The sequence below is a fragment of the Neomonachus schauinslandi genome, chromosome 4, assembly GCF_002201575.2.
Source record: "Neomonachus schauinslandi chromosome 4, ASM220157v2, whole genome shotgun sequence".
Classification (NCBI taxonomy): domain Eukaryota; kingdom Metazoa; phylum Chordata; class Mammalia; order Carnivora; family Phocidae; genus Neomonachus; species Neomonachus schauinslandi.
This window is the reverse complement of record NC_058406.1, coordinates 24,555,915-24,579,257: the sequence shown is the minus strand read 5'-3', so window position 1 is coordinate 24,579,257 and position 23,343 is coordinate 24,555,915. Positions and strand designations below refer to the sequence as shown.

The window sequence follows — 23,343 nt, the reverse complement described above, 5'->3', positions numbered from 1 at the left end:
CTGTGTATATCTTTCTCAGAAAAGTATAAATTTCACACTCTTGCAGCAAATGGAACATGAAACATTTGAAAGGCTCCAATGAGAAATCCGTTCAAACTCCGTGCCAGCCGCTGTCGCTTTAAAAGCCACAGAAGCGTCTCCCCAGCGAATCTGCCTGAAGCAGCCTCGGATGGGGCCTAGGCGATGGGCTATGCCTGGATCTCCCTGCAGCCAGCGGTCTTAGCAGTGCATCTGCTGCCTTTGGAAGCAGATGGCTGGTTCCAGCAGAACCTGTGTTTGCCCTCCTTCCCTCTCCTCCAAAGGAGGAGCATGAGCGGGTCCAGATCTGCTCGGGCATCAAAACGGAAGAAGTCTCAGAAACAGCCTCACGCACGAGGGCAGAGCCTGGCACGGGAAGATGAAAAACCTGGTGGTGGGTAGAGAACCAGCGGGCAGTACAGTGACCCTCTCTGCTTGGTCCCCGAGTCTCTTGGGGCCCTGACCTTTCAGCCTGTTTATTGTCGAAGTACTACAAACTAGGCCCAGCCTGGAAAAGGCATCTCTGCTTTTGACAAGCGCCCAGTTCACTCAGAACACGTTGCCTCATGAGGTGACCTCGGAGCCACATGCAGGACCCAGGATTGGCTGAGACGCTGAAACTGGCTACCAGGTACGATATTGTGACTTACAATAACAGACATGTTTTGTTTTCATCCCCATTCCTGGCACAGAGATCCTAAAACTTCCTAAGTGCCAAGAGCGACAAAGGTGTCTTTTGTGATTTCCTACCCTCAAGCCCTGGGGAGGGGAGGAGGCTGGAGATTAAGTTCAGTCACTGATGCCAGTGATGTAATCAGTCCTGCCTAGGTAATGAAGCCTCCATAAAAGCCCACAGGACAGGGTTCGGGGAGCTTCCAGGCCGGTGAACACTTGGGAGTGCTAGAAGAGTGATGCCTAGGGGGCGCGGGAGCTCTGCACCCTTTCTCCAGAGCTTGCCCCGTGCAGCTCCTTCTCTGGCTATTTCCTTTCATAATAAACCAGTAACATAGTAAGTCAAGTGTTGCCCTGAGTTCCGTGAGCCAGTCTAGCATATTAATTGAACCCAAGGAAGGGGGTTATTGGAAGCTCCAATCTAGAGCCGGTTGGTCCAAACACAGGTCACGACCTGGACTTGGAGATCGGTGTCTGAAGTGGGGGGAGAGTGGGGCGGTCTTGTAGGACCGAGTCCTTAACCTGTGGGATCTGAAGATATCTCTGGGTAGATAGTGTCAGAATCGAGTTGAATTGCGGGACACCCAGCTTGTGTCAGAGGACTGCTTGGCAGCGTGGGGAAAAAACCCCATGTCCCAGGCTTACCCAGAGAGAAGCTCAAGTGAAGGTATAAAAACATTCATAATGATATGTCCAGAACAGGCCAGGCCACAGGGATGGGCAGTAGATTAGTGACTGCCAGGGGCTGGAGGAAGGGGGAAATGAGGCGTGAATGCTAATGGGCACAGGGTTCCTCTTCGAGGTAATGAACATGTTCTGGGATTGGACAGTAGTGATGGTTGTACAGACTCTGTGAATATACTAAAAACCATTGAATTCTGTACTTGGAAAGGGTAGGTTTTAAGGTATGTGAATTTTATACTTCAATTTTTTTTAATTGCAGAAGAAAAAAATCTTTCAGGTCCCCTGTAGCAGCTGGGGCAACTCTAACATCTGATCTCCTTTGCTAAGCAGCTCACCCCCCCGCCTCCAGTGCATCGCCTGGGACCATAGCAGTGACAATGAACTTCCAGTTGAGGGGACATCAGTGTCAGGGCCCTTGGCACTGGACGTGGTGGTGCTCTGTGGCCAGCCCTGCTTTGGCAGTTACTGCCTGAATAAGCGAACCCAATCACCCATCTCTGCATTACTCTTATTGCCTTGCAGACCTGCAAGGACAATAAGGGTGCAGGGTCTCTTCAGAACGTCTCTGACACCCATCTCTTTGCTCTTTATCTTTGGTATGAATTTCCAAAGCTGTGTCAGGTACTCAGTCGCCCTCACGTTGGGCCAGGCCTTAGGCGGGGTGTTGGGTTCACATAGAGGCCCCCCACCAGTCGGGAGCTGCAGCTCCAGGGCTGAAGGATGGCATCTCTGACCCCTGCCTCAACCCCTAACAGCTCACTCTTCCTCATGACACCAGGCATAGCGGCCTGTGCAGAGGACAGAGATGAGTCAGAGAAGCCGGGTGCTGGTGGGAGATGTCCACGCTGCAGCTGGGTCAGGACTGAAGCAGAGGGCATGGGGTCATCAGTGTGGGGTGGGAAAGTCTCGGCCCTGGCCTAGCCCAGGCTGCTTTGTGAATTGAACTGCTAGATTCCACTGGAGTATTAAAAAAAAAACCTAAATATTTATTTGCTTCATATTTACAAAGGTAAGAAGGAGACCAAGGGAGACCCCAAGAACACCCCCACACCTGGCTGACCAGGCCCCTTGCGCTGCAGAGGAGGCAGACACAGCTGGAAGGGACAGGATTTATGTTGCATACTTGAACTACAGCGAGTGTAAGACTGGTCCTATTTAGAGGGCAGAAACACTACAGGTGGAGCGTGGGGGGCAGCAGAGTGAGCACCGGAGTCCTGGCCGAAGGGTGCCCCTGCTTGCTGCCTTCCCCACGTCTCCCAGAGGCATCTCTGCGGCCCCGCTGGAGTTCTCCAGGGGGAAACGGGGTCCGCTCACATGATGCTCGCCGGGGTGAAGACAGGGCCCACGCACAAGGTGTCTGTGATCTCCCAGCCACAGGACAGAGGCTTGCACATGCCCTCAGTGTCCTCGTCCTGTTCTGCAGGCAGCAGCTGCCCTCGAAGCGCTTCCCTGCGGGTGAGAGAGGGGCACTGGAGGCAGCTAGCATGGAGCCCACAGGCCAGGGGCTCCTGAAGGCCCCTGCACCAGAAGAGCCAGCCCGCTCTGTATATATGGTTCCCACCTGGCCCCAGAGCACAGCCTAGGGCAGGAGCAGGGGTGGGTCTGCTGACCTCTTCCCCCACCGCTCTCTTCTCCCCTGTGGCCCACCTCTACAACAAGGGAAAAAGAACCCACATTTATTACTTACTACAGGCCACACATTGTGCCAGGCACCTTACTTACAGCATCTAATTGTGTCCTCCCCCAAACCATGTAAGGGCTTTATTATCCCCATTTTACCAATGAGGAAATTGAGGCCGAGAGAGAAGTGACCTGCATAAGGTCACATCCCTAGAAGGTGGCAGAACTAGGATTCAACACAACTCTCTCAGTCCAAAGCCCACATTCTTTATATCCCAGGCTTAGGACTTCAAAAAAAAATCCTCTCCTGCTCCCCTCAAAAATCCTACAAACCTACCTACCCAGGTTGATAAATGGCCCCACCGTCTGACCAGCTGCTCAGTCACAAGTCTGGAATCTTGTTCCCGTGCCCAGTCCATTCCTGCCGAGCCCAGCTCCTGAACTTCCTTATTCCTCTCTCCATTCCCAGGGCCACCACCATCTCTAGCCAGGGCTACACAGTCTCCCTGCTCTGCTCCTGCCTCCTCCAGACAATTCTGGCCCAGGTTCATTTCTCCAGGAGGCGCATTCCTGCGCTTGAGCAGCCAGCAGCTTCCGTCTGCTCTCAGGCCCTGCCCAGCCCAGGCTCCCACCTGCAGGAAGGCCTCCCTCCTTGCTGACGTGTACACTTCAACAGCAAGTCAGTGGTCAGGCTGTTCTTTCTGGTGGGAAGCTCCCAAGGCCAGGCACCCTGCACCCTCTGTCTATCTCCTTATCTCTCAAAATGGGTTGGTCCAATTTCTTAAAAAAGCATCAATGACAGACTTCCCACTGCCTTCGAGATCAAGTCCAACCTGGGCCTCCAGGGTCCTTCTTCATCCAGTCTTCTGCACAGGCCACTCCAGCCCGATGCAACTATTTGCAGTTCTTTGAATGAACGGGACTCAAACCCCCACCTCCCTCAGCCTGGACCACCCCCGTCAGCCTTCCTGCAGCTGGCTAACACCTTCTAGCCCTGACCACCCCTCCGCACCTCGCTGTCCCTTGCTCCCCAGTGACCTTTCTGCTCTCTGCGCCAGAGTCTGTGTGTGCAGGTCACCACGCCATCTCGGGTTCCCTTGTCCCCCTGAGACCTGGCCCAGAGCCAGGCTCTAAAGCATGGTGTTTGGGTGGGACACCTTTGATATGGATGGGACGCACAGCCATTTTAATACATCAAAATGTTCTGTTTCTAGCAATGAATAAACGGACTCCCCGTACCTCCTGTGCCAGTGTTTGCTTATGATGGAGCGGGGATGGTATAAGGAGGCCTGTGTGGTTGGCTTTTTAAGTTTGGTTCAGGCCTTGTCACAACACCCCTGATGTCACAGTGGCGGCATCAGCCCAATCCTGTGCCCCCGCGGGGAGTAGACACAACAAAGGTCTGTTGACTGGATGAATGAAATGCGACTTTGAGACTGAGCCCCATCAGGCTGGGGGTTGGCAGCATTGTTGGGGAGTGGAGTGCTCAAGCACCCAGCACGTCCCCCAGAACACAGGCTGCACTCACTCCTGAGGCCTGGCACAGAAGTCCCATCAACTGCTGCTGCCCCTGCAGGGCGCCTCCCAGCCCCCAGAGGGGCTCATCTCCACTGACCAAACCTCTCTCTTTGTGATAGCACGATTCTGTGCAGGTGAGAGGAGATGCCTGACAGAAGGCCAGACAGGAGGGCTCAACAAAAGTGACTTCTGTCTGTCTCGTGCCCCTCTTGCCTAACTGGATCCCAGCACTGGCCCGGTGAGGCAAGTGGGGCGAGTGTTGTGTGCATTTCCTAAGGAGGCTCAGCCAGCAGGCAAGTCTTTCCCAGGCCACAGAGCTCAATCCACGTCTGCCCTTGTCCTCCCTTATTGTCCCCAGTAGCCAGAGTGGTCTTTCTAAAATCCAAACCAGACCATGTCACTCCCCTGCTTCAAATCAGTCCATGCTTCCCACTGCTCAGAGCCCTTCACTTGGCCTTCAAGGCCCTTCCCAGCTCCAGCCCTGCTCCCTCTCTAGCCACAACCAACCTCAGGTAGTTTCTTGAAGACAGCATGCTCACTCCCTGTTCTTTCTGCCCGGAACCCCAGGCTGCCTCTTGCTGATTAACTCCCACTCATCTACCATTTTCCTTCCTCTGGGAGGTCAGTCTGGGCTCTCAGGTTCCACAGCCCGCCCTCACCCCCCCCTCCCCCCGTATTATCAGGAGTGACTGTCTCCTCCTCTGTCTCTCACAGGGTGCTGAGCTTCTCAAGGGAAGCTCCGTCTCATTCACGGCCACGGCCAGGTGCCAAGCGCAGGCCTCACTTGGAATCGATAGCCAAGAGCTCCTTGTCAAACTGGGTTACACGGAAACCAGTCTCAAATCTCAGATTTCTCTTGTTCCCCGCCTGCTCCCTTCTCCTCCCCCACTCCCTTCTCAGCAGGGCCCCCTTACCAGGCCACCCGGGACATGGCATAGGTGACTCGGCAGGTCTGGGTCCCCCCAAGGGAGGAAGCCATGCCCACGGTGTAGGCGCCCATGTTCTCAAAGACCAGCCAGTCCCCTACGTGTAGTTGCGGCAGCCACAGGCCCTCAGCCACGCGGTCACGGCCATCGGCCATAGGGCCCCACAGGCTGCTGCTGTACAGGGACTGCTCCGCGGATGATCTCTGCAGGAGAGAGGCACAGTCACATTCAGCTTTCCTGGGCACACCCTTAGCACTCCCTCCCTCAAAAGCTTTCCATGGCTCCCATAACCAGTACAATAAAGACGGGAGGGGCCTTCTAGCCTGGCATCTAAGCCCCTCCTGCTTCTCTGCATTCATTGCCTTGTACATTCTGAAGCCACAATGCCTGGTCTTCAGTCCAGGCTCCAACACTTACTAGATATGTGACCTTGGGCAAGGTACTTAATCCCTCTGAACCTCCATTTGCTCGTTTGTAAAATGGGAATAACTATAGTATCTACCTCGTAGGATCACTGAAAGGACAAATGAGTGTATGTAGGGCATTTAGGCCAGCGTCTGGCACATGGCAAGAGCCCAGTAAGATAGCGCTATCATTATTGTTGTCATTGTTACTACCTCTCTGCTTTGGTCTTCACTGGCCTATCTGCCACCTTCCAGACCCTGGGTCTGTCCACACCTCTCCAGCCCTTCCCCCTCCCTCAAATCCAGCTTGGCCTCTGGGCCCAGCCCTGGGGCTTCCTCTTCTGTGAAGGCCTCCCAGATGCCCTCTCATTCCATGCCAGGCCCCATCATAGGAGCCAGAAGTACACAGGTGAGTTAGACCCTCCCCACCTTGGCTCTCAGTCTGGGGAGAAAGATGGGCCTCCAACAGATAATCACAGGGTGACCTGGCAGAGGTCACAGAGGAACCCATGGGGTAGACAAAATTCTTCCCATTTCAGGAAAACTGAGGCTCTGAGAGGTTATGTGACTTGCCCAAAGACACAACTACCAATTACATAAAATTAAACTTTTTTTCTTAAATGACTTAAAAATGCAGAAAAGGAATCTGTAGCACAGACCATTTGCTGACAACCAGTGCAATCTGTCACGGTGTGGGATTCTGCCAGGCAGGTCCTAGAGGAGGAGTCCTGACTGAAAGGTGGATACGGAGGAACCCTGACTGTGCCCTTTGGTCCCCTTGTCCATCCCCGCTGTGCTACTGTGTTCCAGCCACTCCCGATGCTCTGGGCTCCCAGGGAAACCTCGCTTCCCTTCCCCCAACCCCAGCCCCCCCGCTCTTCCCTGAGGCCCCAACCCCACCAACTCCTAACTTCCCTTTAGATCTCAGCTACAACAGCTTCATGAAAACCTTTCCTAAAGCTCCATGCTGGGGCACCTGGGTGGCTCAGTCGTTAGGCGTCTGCCTTCGGCTCAGGTCACGATCCCGGGGTCCTGGGATCGAGCCCCGCATCGGGCTCCCTGCTCCGCGGGAAGCCTGCTTCTCCCTCTCCCACTCCCCCTGCTTGTGTTTCCTCTCTCACTGTGTCTCTCTCCATCAAATAAATAAATAAAATCTTTAAAACAACAACAACAACCATTTTCAAGGGGCACCTGGGTGGCTCAGTCATTAAGCGTCTGCCTTCGGCTCAGGTCATGGTCCCAGGGTCCTGGGATCGAGCCCCACATCGGGCTCCCTGCTCTGCGGGAAGCCTGCTTCTCCCTCTCCCATTCCCCCTGCTTGTAGTCCCTCTCTCACTGTGTCTCTCTCTGTCAAATAAATAAATAAAATCTTTAAAAAAAAAAAAAAAGCTCCATGCTCCCCCCAACAAGCTTAGCCTTCATTTGTCATAATTTATAATAAGTATTTGTGAAATGTACCTGCTCAGGCCTGTGTTCCCGTCAGACTCTAAATTCCATGACCCCAGAGATCATGACCATCTTGTTCACCCCTGTCTCCCCCATGCCTAACAGTCTGGCATAGAGTAGGTGCTTTTTTGAATAATATCTTTTAAGTGAATGAATGAATGAATGAATAGGAAATACATGAGTGATAGAGAAAGAACCAGAAGAAAGAAAGAAAAAAAAGAGAGGGAGGGAGGAAGAAAGGAAGAAGAGATTAATAGAAGCCATCTAGAGTCTAGAAGGAGGTAATGGAGAAGACCAACAGGGGAAAAAGAAAGTTATAACACCATAGCCAGCAGCAGGGATGAGTAAAATTGAGAAAGAAAAGCCACAGATTGCAGAAGCAGAAATAATATTCATGTATATGATAAAAAGCTAATAAGCCATTAGTCTCAATAAAGAAAAACATGCACATATTAAAGTAAAATATTAAAGCTATCCATATTCATTAATTGAGTCATTCAACAAATACTTATTGAGTACCTACTATGTACCAGGCTTCAGTCTAGGAGCTGGGAAGTATATATTCTGGAAAAGGGAGACAGATATATCCTTGTTCATATAACTTAATGTTCTTGTTTATGAGCTTTCTGTTAATAAATAAAATTACTCTCAGTTGCTCTGAATTATTTCCCTTAGCTCCACTTCTTAAAAAGCATTAAGCTAACTTTTAAAGCTTTTGGGGGGAAATGCTATATAAATGAATCCATGAGGATCCTGAGAAACGAGGTTCCAAAGTTTTTCCACAATTAAGTAGAAAGAAAAGACACCCTTGCATTATAATAAGAGTTCTCTTCTTATTAGTGGCATAAATAAAAATCAGTGGAAAAAAATTTTAACTTCTCGGGAAATAATGCAAAGCTACCCTTTTGCCATTTAAAGCCCCCCACCCCCACCCCGGGATGCCTGGGTGACTCAGTCAGTTAAGCGTCTGCCTTCCGTTCAGGTCATGGTCCCAGGGTCCTGGGATCGAGCCACATTGGGCTCCTTGCTCAGCGGGGAGCCTGCTTCTCCCTCTGCCTGCAGCTTCCCCTGCTTGGGTTCTCTCTCTCTCTGATCAATCAATCTTAAAAAAAATAAAGCCCCCCCTTCTTTAAGAAAAAAGTAAACCAAAAAAATCTGCAAAATAAATATTCCAAAAGCATGTGGCAACAGGCTTATTAAGTCTTAGCTCTTTTTAATGAGTGTGAAAACTGAGTGGAAATGGACAAGCCTCTGTAAAAATACAAGCTGCCCAATCTGCTACCAGGCCCTCTCCCTGAGAGAGGGCAGGGAGTTTACAGAGCATGCCCACCATTGCCTCACACCACATCTGGGAGGCAGCTGCAGATCCCATTTTACAGATGAGAAAAGTCAGAGAATGGAAGTGAAGGTACTTAATCCCTCTGATTAAGCTCTAGGTTCTGGAGGGAGTTAGTAGCAGAACTCCAGAGTGGTCCCAGACAAGGTGCCTCCTAGCTGCACCAACTGGCTGCCCTCCTCAAACAGGCCCAGTAAGTGAGTGGATCCACACAAGAAACAAGGTCAAACATTTAAAATATCTTCTGGCCCTGATGGAGTCCTTAAATAATTCCCCAACTTTTAAAGAATAAGTCAATAATCCCTATTCTACATAAAGAGCACAAAAATATTTTAAAAAGAAAAAAATGGAGTGAACCAGGGCAGCACATAAAAAGGAAAGAAAAAAGAACAAAAACATATGGACAGAATTTAACTTGTGAACATACAGGAAAATCTGAAATGAAACCGTAACTAACCAAATCTGCACTCGTAGCCAAAGATTCACCTTCAGTGATTTACCTCTATATGGAACAATATGGACAATTTACCCCTTTGGAAGACAGGAACAATATGAGCAAGGTGACCCCTGGCTTCATCATAATATGGAAAATATAAATCTACAATTCAAATCTAATTTTCCCAGTACATGTCAATATGGCATTCAATAGCCTATAGCATCTATTCCTGATTAAAACTACAGACAGAACAAAGTCAAACCCTGCAATGCAGAGAGACTATTTAAAATAAAGAGGCAACTCTAACTTAATGGAAATACGTTAGAATGGCCTCATTTCAGAACCAGAACTAACCTTAGTAATTAAGTTCAGCCCTTCATTTTCCAGATGAAGAAACGGGAGAAACAGGGTCCGAGAGATTAAGTTAACTTGCCTAAAGTTACTCATCAGCTACTATATGGTAAAGTCAGGACTCTAACCCATGTCTTCTGACTACCAAGTCTGAAGCTTTCTGTCACCATTCCTATTTTATATATCATGAGAAATGTGGTCAATAGCTATTGGGGGGAGGGGGGGAAGAAACAAAAAGGTATAATATATAGAAAATGAAAAAAATATACATTGCAGATGACATGTTTCCCTACCTGAAAAATCCAAAGGGAAGGGGTAGTTTTGGGGGGAAATCAGTGAGTCTCAACATGCAAGCCATTGTCTCAGCTCAGAAACACAGGGAAATGTTTCCACTCACGATAGTAATGAAAGCATTATGTTATTAAATTCTTGGATGTACTTGAGCCACAATAACTTATTCAAAGAAAATAAGAAAACCTTAATGAGAGAAATAAAATACAAGAGCTCTACCTCTCCTAGCTGGAAAAACTTAATAAAGCAAAAAAGAGAATTCTCCCCAATTTAATAAATAGATTAAGTAGGCTATTACTAATTAAAATTCTCAAGATATTTTTCTGAATGTTAGAAGTGGCATGATAAAAGAATAAATGTGAGGGGCGCCTGGGTGGCTCAGTCGTTGAGTGTCTGCCTTAGGCTCAGGTCATGATCCCAGGGTCCTGGGATCGAGCCCCACATCGGGCTCCCTGCTCAGCGGGAAGCCTGCTTCTCTCTCTCCCACTTATCCTGCTTGTGTTCTCTCTCTGGCTGTCTCTCTGTCAAATAAATAAATAAAATCTTAAAAAAAAAAAAAGAATAAATGTGAGCCTATCAAAGAATACTAATAAGCAATAATGACAGACTCAATTTTTGTTAAATAATTCCTACAAAAATATTTGTACCACATGTAAGATATAAAGAATAACAATAGGGCGCCTGGGTGGCTCAGATGGTTGGGCGTCTGCCTTCGGCTCAGGTCATGATCTCAGGGTCCTGGGATCGAGTCCCGCATCGGGCTCCCTGCTCCTTGGGAGCCTGTTTCTCCCTCTGCCTTTCTCTCTCGCTCTGTCTCTCATGAATAAAAAAAAAAAAAAAAAATCTTTAAAAAAAAAAAATTTAAAAAAAAATAAAAAAAAAAAAAAGAATAACAATAAAATGAATATCTGTGTACCCACCACTGGCTAAATAAATATAAAATTTCCAAGATCTTTGAAACTCCCATGTGGTCTACCCCAATGACATGCTGCTTCCCTAACCCCTCCAGAGGTACCTATTATCCTGAATTTTGTTTTCATTATTCTCCTGCTCTGTTTGGCACAATATTTAGTACACTTTTGAAATTTGTGTAAAATGAAATTATAGAGTACGTAATCTCTGCAACTTGCTTTTTTTGTTGTTGAAACCCACACTCCCAAGATTCATCCAACTGATATATGTGGCCATAATTCACAATATGCTGCACCGAATTCATTATATGGAACACACCGTAATTTATTTATTACCCTGCCAACAAATGTTAATGTTGTTTCCAATGTTTTATATTCTAAAAATAGCTCCTGTGAACATTCTTATATATATCCTCAAATACACGTGCCAAGAGTTTCTTTTCAATATATATCTAAGAACTTGCTGGAAGGTAGGGTATACACATGTCTAACTTTATGAGTAATGCCAACTTGTTTCCCAAAATAGAAATAGCAACTCCTACCTGCCAGTGTCTAAGAGATCCAACTACTCTATACCCTCACCAACTCTTGATATTGTCATGCCTTTAATTTTTTTCTAATCTAGTCAGTAGAAAATGGTGTCTCCTTTTCATTTGAATTTATGTTTCCTCGATTACCAATGAGGTTGAGCACTTTTTCATTTTCTTTTTTTTTTTTTAAGATTTTATTTATTTATTTGACAGAGAGAGGGAGAGACAGCAAGAGAGGGAACACAAGTAGGGGGAGCGGGAGAGGGAGAAGCAGGCTTCCCGCTGAGCAGGGAGCCCGATGCGGGGCTCAATCCCAGGACCCTGGGATCATGCATGACCTGAGCCAAAGGTAGATGCTTAACGACTCAGCCACCCAGGCTCCCCAACTTTTTCATTTTCTATTTGGATTTCCTCTCCTGTGAACTGCCTATTAAAGTCTTAGGTCTATATTTCTATTGCTTTCTATTTTTTACTGCTTTTCTTCTTATTTTCTTAAGATTGTTGTGTAAGAATCCTTCATATCGGGTCATGATCTCGGGGTCCTAGGATCGAGTCCCACATCAGGCTTTCTGCTCAGCGGGGAGTCTGCTTCTCTCTCTCACTCTCCTTCAGTGTGCGCACTCTCTCTCTCAAATAAATAAAATACTAAAAAAAAAAAAAAAGAATCCTTCATAAACTCTGTGTACTGATCCCTTATCCAGTTGTATATGTGTTTCCATATTTTCTCCCAGGGTGTGATTGCCTCTTTCCTTTTGCTAACAGATGAACAGAGGCTCTTCATTTTAATGTAGACAGACATCAGTCTTTTCCTTTTTTGGTTTGTAAGAGATTCTTTACTGTTCTTCCCTGTTTTAAGGTCAAACAGATATTCTCCTATATGGATGTCTGGGATTTATATTCACATGTGCATTGAGATAGGGATTCAACTTCATTTTTTGCATGTGGACAATCAGGTGTCCCAGGATCATATATTAAACAATCCCCGGTGATCTGCTTTGCAAGCCCTGTTGAAAATCAAGTTTCTAGATATATATGGGTTTTTCCTGTGCTCTCAACTATGTTCTTTGTCTATTTTTTTTATGCTGGTATCTAAAATAAACCATTTTAATTACCTTCAATGTTGGCAATTATATTATCTACTTATATAGATACATATTTCTATTACATATAATTTATTATCCATTATATTATCTATATTTATTATCTTATGGTTACTCTAAACATATACATTTTAACATGCATGCCTAACTTAAAGTCTAAAATTAATCAATATCTTCCTCTCAGTTAAAAAACTGACAACACCAGCTTGGTTCCTTTACCTCCCAATTTATATTCTATTGCTGTCCAGTGTTTTAGTTGATCTTATTTGTGGCAGAGGATGCTAATTGCCTACCCCAGCAATTCCAACCCTCCATTTTTGCTAGGCACATGACCACCTAGAATAAAGACCATGTTTGCTAACTTTCCTTGCAGGTAGTTATGGCCATGGGACTAAGATCTTAGCCCAATGGCTATGGGATAAGAACATAAGTATTATGTGGCTACTTTCAGGAAGTTTCCTTAAAAGACAACTGCACATGGGCTTCACCTCTTCCTTCCTTCCTATAATGGCTGGCACTTCGTGTTGTACCTAGCACGATGAGGCTGACTCATCTTGCTAGGTACAACTGGAAGCAATGTGGTTCCACATGACTTTAAACCACTATACCAGCTCAGAATTGCCTGTATTGAGACATTTACATAAGAGTGAAATAAGCCTCGATATCTTGTTCAAGTCATGTATTTGGGATCTGCTACTCACAGCTGAACCTAATCATAATTGAAAACTTTTTTTTAAGATTTTATTTATTTATTTGACAGAGAGAGAAAGGGAGCACAAGCTGGGGGAGTGGCAGGCAGAGGGAGAGGGAGAAGCAGGCTTCCTGCTGAGCAAGGAACCTGATGTGGGGCTCGATCCCAGGACCCCAGGATCATGACCTAAGCTGAAGGCAGACGCTTCACCGAATGAGTCACCCAGATGCCCATGAAAATTGTTTTTAACCCCATGAATTAAATGTTATTGGTGGTGGTGGTGGTGACAGTCAGTGATCCTTTGGATGTACCCACATATTTAGCTATCTTTGGTCACCATTCCTTCTTGCAATACAGACCATTCCTCTGGAATCATTTTCCTTATACCTGAAATATATCCTTTAGATTTTCTGTTAAGGAAGCTCTGTCTCTCAGTATTTGCTTGTCTGAAAATGCCTACATTTCATACTCATTCTTGAAAAACATTTTGCTGGAGACAAAATTCTAGGTTGATATATTAAAGCTGCTATTCCAGTATCTCCTACCTTCCATTGTTATGGGAGAAAAGCTCTAAATCTGTCATTCTTCTACAGGTAGTCTTCTATCTGTCTCATTAGTCTCACTAGTTTTAAGATCTTCTCTTTTTCTTTGGTGTTCAGTTTCACTAATATGTTGTCTAAGTATGGGATTTGTTGGATTTCCTAAATCTGAAGATAGGTCTTCCTCTCTCCCATCTATTGACTCTCTGCCAGTTATTAACTTTTTGCCTCTCAGTCCCAATCCACCCTTCTTTGTCTTGCTTTGTGGTACTGGAGCTGAACCCTATAGACATTCCTTCTTTGCCAGGTAGCTCTATGTTAGGCTTTGTCAACAGAAGTTGCTAGAAAGACATATCAGGAAGAAGAGACTTTCCCTCTTCCAGTGTGCTGTTTCCTGTGTGGCCTCTATGGCTCAGCATATGAGGGTCTGGTAGCCTTCACCTCAACAGTCCACACAGTGCAGCCTTGGCCCACACCCTCCAGCAAGCTTCCCTTCCACTCAGCAGCAGGCTGCTCCTATTATCCAGTTGTGCTGGGCACCCTCTGACAAGTTACTTTGCCACTGGCAGGCTGCACGTCTCTGTGACAGTCACAGCCTTTCTTCAAAGGTTTCAACCTCAGCCTTGCAGGGAGGAGCTCTCCTCTAAGGTACTTCCTTGTTCACTCTCCATTACCAGCAGTAGTAACTGCTTTTGCCCCTTTTAGTAATCAACCACCTTTAAAGTTGCCAATTCTTTATATTAAAATTTGCCTGCTCAAATTACTGGTATGGTTTCTGTATCCTCATGCAATCTCTTCCTAAAACTCTAATTAGACGTTGTGTCTGATGTGTGCTCATTCTGTCTGCCATTTCCCGTGCCTTTCTTATTTTTTATCTCCCTGTCTTTGTGCTGCATTAGCATCAGTTCTTTAGGTCTATCTTCCCACTCTCTAATTTTCTCTTCAACTGTCTCTAAGAGCTTGCTTACTCTGTGCACTCTTTCAATTTTCATATTTTTTTTTTAGAAGCTCTATTTAATCCTTTTAAAAATCTGCTGGAGAGGTGCCTGGGTGGTTCAGCTGGTTAATCAGCCGACTCTTGATCTCAACTCAGGTCTTGATATCAGGGTCATAAGTTCAAGCCCCGCATTGGGCTCCATGCTTGGCGCGGAGCCTACTTCAAAAAAAATCTGCTAGAACATATTTTTATATTTGTTTACTCTTTGACCACATTTTCTTTCTTTCTTTTTTTTTTATTCTTACGTTAATCCCCATACATTACATCATTAGTTTTAGATGTAGTGTTCCATGATTCATTGTTTGTGCATAACACCCAGTGCTCCATACAGAATGTGCCCTCCTCAATACCCATCACCAGGCTAACCCATCCTCCCACCCCCCTCCCCTCTAGAACCCTCAGTTTGTTTTTCAGAGTCCATCGTCTCTCATGGTTCGTCTACCCCTCCGATTTCCCCCCCCTTCATTCTTCCCCTCCTGCTACCTTCTTCTTCTTCTTTTTTTTTTTCTTAACATATATTGCATTATTTGTTTCAGAGGTACAGATCTGAGATTCAACAGTCTTGCACAATTCACAGCACTTACCGGAGCACATACCTTCCCCAGTGTCTATCACCCAGTCACCCCATCCCTCCCACCCCACCCCCCACTCCAGCAACCCTCAGTTTGTTTCCTGCAATTAAGAATTCCTCATATCAGTGAGGTCATATGATACATGTCTTTCTCTGTTTGACTTATTTCGCTCAACATAAAAAAATATGGAACGCTTCATGAATTTGTGTGTCATCCTTGTGCAGGGGCCATGCTAATCTTCTCTGTATCATTCCAATTTTAGTATATGTGCTGCCGAAGCGAGCACCTTTTTTTTTTTTAAGCGAGAGCACACAAGTTGGGGAGGAGGGGCAGAAGGAGAAGGAGAGAGAATTTTAAGCAGGCTCCAGGTCCAGCATGGAGCCCGATGCGGAGCTCAATGTGGACCTGATCTCATGACCTGAACCAAAATCAAGAGTTGGAGGCTTAACCAACTAAGCTACCCAGGTACCCCTTGGTCACATTTTCAATTTCTTATTTCTTTAAACATTGTAAACATTCTGTTTTATCTTTAACATCTGATAATTCTAATACATGAAATAATTGCAGGTCTGGTTTTGCTGTTTCTTACTTCTGCAGGTTTGCCCTCATGGTGACCTGGTTCTTTGTGTTTTGTGATTTTTGACTGCAAGCCCATGTACTTTGGCACTTTACTTGTGAGAATTCTTAGAAGTCTAGGCTGAAGATTTCCACTCCAGAGAGACGTTGTGTTTGCTTCTGCAAGATAAAATAAATTCTAGCCTTGAGGTTTTTCAGACAACACAGTTAATATGAATTTGGACAACAAACCCGAGAAAAGGCTAGCTTATGGCTGTAAAGTCTCAATTTTATGCCCTCTTCCAACCACTACCAAGATCTAAAAGACATGGGTTTTGTGGGGTTTTTGTTTGTTTGTTTGTTTGTTTGTTTGCTTGCTGTCCTCCTCTGTGGGATAGGTGTTTTTCTGGTTTCCCCTTACACTAATGATGATGTCCTTTTGGGAAGTTCCTAGGTTTGTGCGAGGGATCGTATCAGACTCCCCATCCTGACTGAGCCCCTAGGAACGCATGCAGCTATCAAAGCTGAAGATCAATGCCACAAAGGTTCGGCATACACTCCCAGAGAGAAAGCCAGTTTCAGAGTTAGGTTTTCTCTCTGGGTTAATGAATTCATTTACCACATATTTGAATAGTCATGATTTTACATGCTTGCAACACACTAGTGAACCAAGTAGACAAAGTCCTTGTCTTCATAGTGTTTACAGTGCAGCAGGAGGGAGGCAAACAACAAAATAAAGAAGTAAATTATATAGTAAATTAGGAGATAATAAGTGGCACTGCATAAAAGAAAGAACAGAGCAGGGGGGAGGGGCAGGTGGCAGGATTAAATAAAGCATAGGCCTCACTGAGAAGATGACCTTCAGGCAAAGATGCAAAGGAGGTCAAGGAGTGAGCCTGGGTGGTACCTGGAAGAAAGATGATCCAGGCAGAAGGAAAAGCTGGTGCAAAGGTGCAAAGGTGCAAAGGCAGGACAGTGCCTGGGGGAGCTCGAGGAACTGCAGGGAGGCTGCCATGACTGATGGGATGAGCAGGAGGGAGAGTGGGGAGGGAGGGAATCAGAGAGGAGACGGGGCAGATCATAAAGGGCCTTAGAAGCCCTCGGAGGACTTTGGCTTTAATTTGGAGTGAGACGGGAGCCAGCACAGGGTTTTAGGCAGTTTTAATAAAACTAGACATGATTTGACTTACATTTTAAAAGAATCCCTCTGGCTAGTGGGTGGAGAATAGGCTGGCTTTTACTCTAAGTGGAGATGCCTGCTTTCACTTAATTTTGACCTCTGAAGTATCCCCCGCTTTCTTGTAAGGCAGGATACAGTTTTCTTTGTTGTCAGTGGGGAGGCTGTTCAGAGTATCTAGACTGCCACATTGCTGGAAATAGAAGGCACCCTACCGGTTTTCTAAACACAGCACAAAGCTATAGCCAAAACGCTACGGAATATGCCAAACAAAGGAAAAAAAATATCAAAAGGACAGGATAAAGACAAGAGATGAAAAAAATAAAACCAGTGTACATTATGGCAAAGCAGTAATAAAACAAAAAAAGCATTAAAGATCATTACTTAAGAATTCTTAAGACAAGAACTAACCAGATCCACGCTTGACAAATGCTATTGCAGTATACTCAAAACAGAGTCACACTTTGTAACCACAAATCACTAGAATAAAATACAATAGCAAGTTAGAAAGCCCAATCCTGTCAACAGAGAGAGAGGCTCTGGACAGAGTGGAGTGATGGAAGCTTGTACTCTGAAATTTGGTTCCCAAGATTCTTATAAAACTCCTGGGGTACTTGCCCTATCTGGGTCCCTCCCCACACCCAACTCTACCTTGCATTTATAAAGTGCCAATACACAGTTACTAAATTGTATCTTTAACCCTAAATATATGTCATTTTAGACCACTCAATCAACATTTAAAGTGTTTATATATTAAAAAGTTCACCTAAATATCCGTATTGAAAGAAAACCACATCTCCCAATATGTTATTTTAAAAGTTAAAAACAATGTGTACTATGACACTTAAAAAAAAAGGAATCAAAGTAAATTTTAACAATAATCATCTCTGTATGGTGGGATTAAGGGATCACTTTATATGGCTGTTTGTACTAGATTTTCCCCAATTAACATTCCCTCTCTCTCTTTTTTAATTTATAGGACACTTCACAAATTTGCATATCATCCTTGCACAGGGGCCATGCTAATCTTCTGTTTCGTTCCAATTTTAGTATATGTGCTGCCGAAGCAAGCACTACACATTCTATTTCTACAACAGAAAAAATATGTATAAAATAAAGGCAATCTATAACTCGCAGAGCACAAAAGGTAAAGAGGGACAAATTCCCTCACTATTAATTGCAGAGCACTTAGTGAAGACACATGATAGTATGTTGAAACTTTTATGAAAGAATAACAAAGAATCACAAAACTAGAATAAGACCAACCGATTGACCAAAAAAAACTATTTGTATCAAATACTATATGAAATACACACATATCCCTATGCAAGCTTATCTTCATTTGTAAGAAAAAACTCTAAATTAGGTAAATGGAGAATATAAAAAGATATTGACATCAAAGGACATAAAACAATAAACAAAATGCTTTATCCTTGTCAAGAAGACAGAAATGAAAGAAATACTGAGGTATATACCATTTCAGATACATTAGCCAACAAGAAACAGTCACAGTGTGCACTGCTAGTGAGCTTCCTACGAAATGAGCACAGCTGCTACAGTATAGACTGGGCCAAGCTTTGAGGAAAACAATCTGGCAATTATGTATCAAGAGACCTAAAAGTGCTCAGGCGCCTGGGTGGCTCAGTCGGTTAAGCGACTGCCTTTGGCTCAGGTCATGATCCTGGAGTCCCGGGATCGAGTCCCGCATCGGGCTCCCTGCTCGGCGGGGAGCCTGCTTCTCCCTCTGACCCTCTCCTCTCTCATGCTGTTTCTCTTTCGCTCGCTCTCAGATAAATAAATAAATAAATAAAATCTTTAAAAAAAAAAAAAAGAGAGAGACCTAAAAGTGCTCATATCTTTTTACCTGGTAATCCTATTCTAGGGACTCATCATAAGAAAAGAGTTTTTTATTTTATTTTATTTTTTTAAAGATTTTATTTATTTATTTGAGACAGGGAGAATGAGAGAGAGAGAGCACATGAGAGGGGGGAGGGTCAGAGGCAGAAGCAGGGAGCCCAATGTGGGACTCGATCCAGGGACTCCAGGATCATGACCTGAGCCGAAGGCAGTCGCTTAACCAACTGAGCCACCCAGGCGCCCTATTTTTTTTTTTTTAAGATTTTATTTATTTGACAGCGAGAGAGGGAACACAAGCAGGGGGAGTGGGAGAGGGAGAAGCAGGCTTCCCGCTGAGCAGGGAACCCGATGCGGGGCTCAATCCCAGGAACCTGGGATCATGACCAGAGCTGAAGGCAGACGCTTAACGACTGAGCCACCCAGGCTCCCCGAAAAGAGTTTTTTAAAGGGAACCCACTTTCAGTGGGTAACTTGAGCCAGCCATGCAAAGAGACTCACAAAGCACATCCTAGGCGGAGGTAATACTCGTGGATACATGAATGAACATAACCAAAAATTAGCGATGTTCAGGGCGCCTGGGTGACTCAGTTGGTTAAGCGTCCAACTCTTGGTTTGGGCACAGGTCATGATCTCAGGGTCGAGGGATCGAGTCCTGCATCAGGCTCCGTGCTCAGCAGGGAGTCTGCTTCCCCTCTCCTTCTCCCGTCGTCCCTCCCCCCTCTCTCTCCATTAGCAATATCCAAATGCCCAGTGATGGGAAGATTTTATCTGGAGGCAATAATTTTATAGGAAAGTAGTTAAGAGCTTGTTCTCCAGTGACACCCAGATAACTGAAGACAAATAAGCCATGCACCATACCTCCAAGCAGCTCCCAGGCTGCAGTTTAAAAATTGTACCCTTCATTAGCGTGCGACTTTGAGCAAGTTGCTTCACCACCCCATGCCTCAGTTTTCTCATCTGTAAAATGGGTCTGATAATAGCATCCACCGTATAGGATTATTATAAAGATTACATGAGTAATGCCATGTGAAGTGCTTCATACAGCATGTGCTACAGTAAGTACATGGTGGCTTCAGCTGCCACCACTGAGCATGAGGCTTGCAGCCATGCACCACTCGGTGTGTCTGGTGAAAGAGGGGTGACATTATGGATAAATTAGGGTAGAAGACTGCAGAGCTTCTCCCTCCTTTGTTCCTTTAAAATTTTAGGTTGCTCCCATAATTTTTAAAGATTGATTCCATTCCAACATAGAGCACCTACTATGTGCCAGGTCCTGTACTGGGGAAACAGCTTCTGCCTTCAAGGGGCTCACAGTATAGTGGGTGATCCATTCATTCATCATTCATTCAACAAGTAGTTATCAAGCACCTACTTATGGACCAGGCGCTGCGCCAGGTGCTGGGAATGCAGAGGTAATGAGTAGACAAAGTGGCCGCCCCCACAGAGCCTGTGTGCTAGTGGGGAAGGCAGATGATAAGCAAGGAAACAAAATCAAATAAGAATAATCACAGATTCTGACACATTATGAAGAAAATCAACAGGGTGACAATATTATCTGAGGGGGAGAAGCAAGCCCCCTTGAGAGAGAGCAGTCAGGAAAGGTTTCCCCAAAGAGGTGACATCTGACCTAAGACATATCAGAAAAGAATAAGGAAATCAACTCAGGAGCAAGGGGAAGAGCCTTCGGGCAGGTGAATACAATGGTCCATAGGGCTGAAGGAGCTTAGGTGTTCCAGGAGCAGAAAGGAGGCCACTGGGACTGGAGCAGGTGAGTGAGGGGCTCAGTGGGGACAGATGCAGCTAAAGATGTGGGCAGGAGCCTTGCCAGCCAGGGTGAGGAGTCTGGATTCTATTCTGAGAGTAACAGGGAGCCACTGAAAGTTTTAAGCAGAGGAGAGATATGATCTTTGGGTATTTAAAAAAATCACTGTGTCTACAGTGTAGAAAATAGATAGTAGGAAGGCAGGAGTCGGGGCGAGAAGACCAGTTAGTGATTGCCACACTAGCCCAGGAAGGGGTGATGGCATTTTGTGCCCTGCCATGGTGGCAGGGAAGAAATTAGATGGATTCCAAGTGTATTTTGGAATTAGACTGAAAAATTGCAGGTGAACTGTGTGTGGGAAGAGAAGAAAGCAAGAATCGAGAATAATGCCAAAGTATTACAGCTTGAACAGCTGGCTGGCTGGCTGTGCTGTTTGCTGAGAGAAAACTGTGCGAAGGAAGAAGTTTGGGTTGGAAATCAAGAGTTCATTTCTGAACAAGTTAAATTTGAGTGCCTGTGAGACAGCCAGTAGAAATGGCAAGTGGGTAGGTGGATACACGAGTCTGGAGCTCAGGGGAACAGTCCAGACCAGAGAAATAAATTTGAAAATGATGAGACTGTAGGAGATATTGAAAGCCTCAGCCTGGAAGAGCTCACCTAGGAAATGCGTGCAGGCAGAGAAGAGGATCGTGAATGGAGGCCTTAGAGTCGACATTCAGGGGGTGAAGCCACGGGGAACGTGCCAGAGAGGCAAGGTAAGAATGACAGAGGAAGAGGCAAAGCCAAGAGCATGAAGGTGGAGGAAGATCAGTTGCTGAAGACAGAAGTGCCACCTCTGGGCTGGCCACACACAAGGAACTTTCAAGAGCATCTTCTGTATGGTTGTGCGATCAATATCCCACTGGAAAGGTTCGAAGAAGGAATGAGAGCTGAGGGACCAAGGGCAGCGAGCGCAGGCCGCTGGCTGGAGAGCGTTGGACGCGAAGGGTAGTAACTGAAGGGAAGGTTACAAAGTCTCTGACAGAAGAGAAAATATGTATGTCCAATAAATGTACAAAGAGATATCCGACTTCATTAGTAATCAGGGACATGCACATCAAGACAGGAGAAACCATCTCACATCCATTCAATTGGGAGAATGTTTGAAGTCTGACAATGCCAAGCGTTGGGGAAAACGTGGATCTACCCAGCCTCTCCCGGGGGACCGCCAAGTGGTACAACCACTTTGGAAAACTGTCTGGCACTGTCTCATGAGGCGGAACAATCATGTGCTCTATCTATGCCCAGCGACTCCACAGAGTCACACACAAGAATATTCAGAGCGGCAGATCTCACAGTAATGAAGACCTAGAAACAGCCCAGCACCTGGAGAGGAAAGTGGACGGCCGGCCACAGCATGCTCACTGACAGGGTGAAACAGCAGTCCAAGGATGGGCCTCAGGTACACACAGCAGCGGTGGTGCATCTTAGACTGTGACAGCACAATTTTTAAAAAGTCTAAAAAGGGGGGCGCCTGGGTGGCTCAGTTGTTAAGCGTCTGCCTTCGGCTCAGGTCATGATCCCAGGGTCCTGGGATTGAGTCCTGATCAGCGGGGAGCCTGCTTCTCCCTCTCCCACTCCCCATGCTTGTGTTCCCTCTCTTGCTGTCTCTCTATCAAATAAATAAATAAATAGGGGCGCCTGGGTGGCTCTTTTGTTAAGTGTCTGCCTTCGGCTCAGGTCGTGATCCTGGGGTCCTGGGATCGAGCCCCGCATCAGGCTCCCTGCTCAGCAGGAAGCCTGCTTCCCCCTCTCCCCCTCCCCCTGCTTGTGTTCCCTCTCTCACTGTGTGTCTCTCTGTCAAATAAATAAATAAAATCGTTAAAATAAATAAATAAATAAATAAATATCTTTAAAAAAAAATTTAAAAGAAGAAGTCCAAAAAGGTTACATCATTAGAACAGCCTTTTTGTAAAGTTAAAAAAAAAAAAACCAAATTATAAATACATTGAGGAATAAACTTTGATGTGACAAAACTACGTGAAAGAAGCCATACAAATGGCAAAAAGGCACATGAAAAGAGGCTCAACATCATTAATCATAAAAGAAATACAAGTCAAAACCACAGTGAAATGTCACCTCACACCTGTTAGGATGGCTGTTAGCAAAAAAAACAAAAGACAACCGGTGTTGACAAAGTCGTAGAGAAACTGGAACCCCGGTATGCTGCCGGAGGGAATGCAGCGTGATGCGGACGCTGTGGAAAACAGGATGGTGCTTCCTCAAAAAATTCAGTGTGATCCAGCAATTCTACTTCTGGGTATTCCCCCAAAAGAATTGAAATCAAGATCTCTAAGAGGGATAAGCACTCCCATGTTCATCGCAGCACTATTAACAGCTGCCAAGACCTAAATGTCCATGGATGGATGAATGGATTAAAAAAATGCAGCATATCCGTATAATGGAACATGATCAGCCTTATCAAAGAAGGAAATCCTGCAATATGCAGCAGCATGAATGAATGTTGAGGACATTATGCTAACTGAAATGAGCTAGTCACAGAAGGACACACACTGCATGCTTGCATTTATATGAGGTATCTAATAGTCAAACTCATGGAACAAAGAATAGAAGTATGGGTGTCGGGGGTTGATGGGAGGGGGAAATGGGAAGTTGATAATCAAAGGACATAAAGTTTCCACTCTACAAGATGAACAAGTTCTAGAGATCTGCTATAGCACACCTGTAGCTAATATACAGGATCATACACTTAACCATGTGTTACAAGAGTAGATCTTAATGTTAAGTATTCTTACCGCAATAGAAAAAAAAAACAAACTATATTTTAAAAAAAAAGAAAAAACCTATATGAAAAAAATGGTAACAGATGAGTCTAAATCGTGGGTACTTTGCATGGGAAGAGACAAAGGAATGAGGCGGTAAAATGACAAGAATGCTTATTTTACTAAAA

At 45.4% G+C, this 23,343-nt stretch overlaps 1 protein-coding gene and 2 non-coding genes across 6 annotated transcripts in view; all 3 read right to left on the bottom strand.

Moving 5' to 3' along the window:
• Positions 1–2,301: 2,301 nt before the first annotated feature.
• The window catches only part of AZIN2 (antizyme inhibitor 2), a 39,205-nt gene continuing 18,163 nt past the window's right edge, over positions 2,302–23,343 (bottom strand). For 3 of the 4 annotated variants that reach the window (XM_044913955.1, XM_044913954.1, XM_021683671.2), the window contains 2 exons: positions 5,427–5,641; positions 2,302–2,823 (listed from right to left, as the gene is read on the bottom strand). In XM_044913955.1, the coding sequence (XP_044769890.1) occupies positions 2,685–2,823; positions 5,427–5,641 (354 nt within the window). In that variant the 3' untranslated portion in view covers positions 2,302–2,684. The remainder of the gene's footprint in view (positions 2,824–5,426; positions 5,642–23,343) is intronic. The other variant, XM_044913956.1, reaches the window with a different exon arrangement.
• LOC123324641 lies at positions 15,222–15,328 on the bottom strand. The gene has a single exon (XR_006539919.1). It is a non-coding gene; the product is annotated as a U6 spliceosomal RNA (small nuclear RNA).
• Positions 17,744–17,848, bottom strand: LOC123324672. The gene has a single exon (XR_006539949.1). It is a non-coding gene; the product is annotated as a U6 spliceosomal RNA (small nuclear RNA).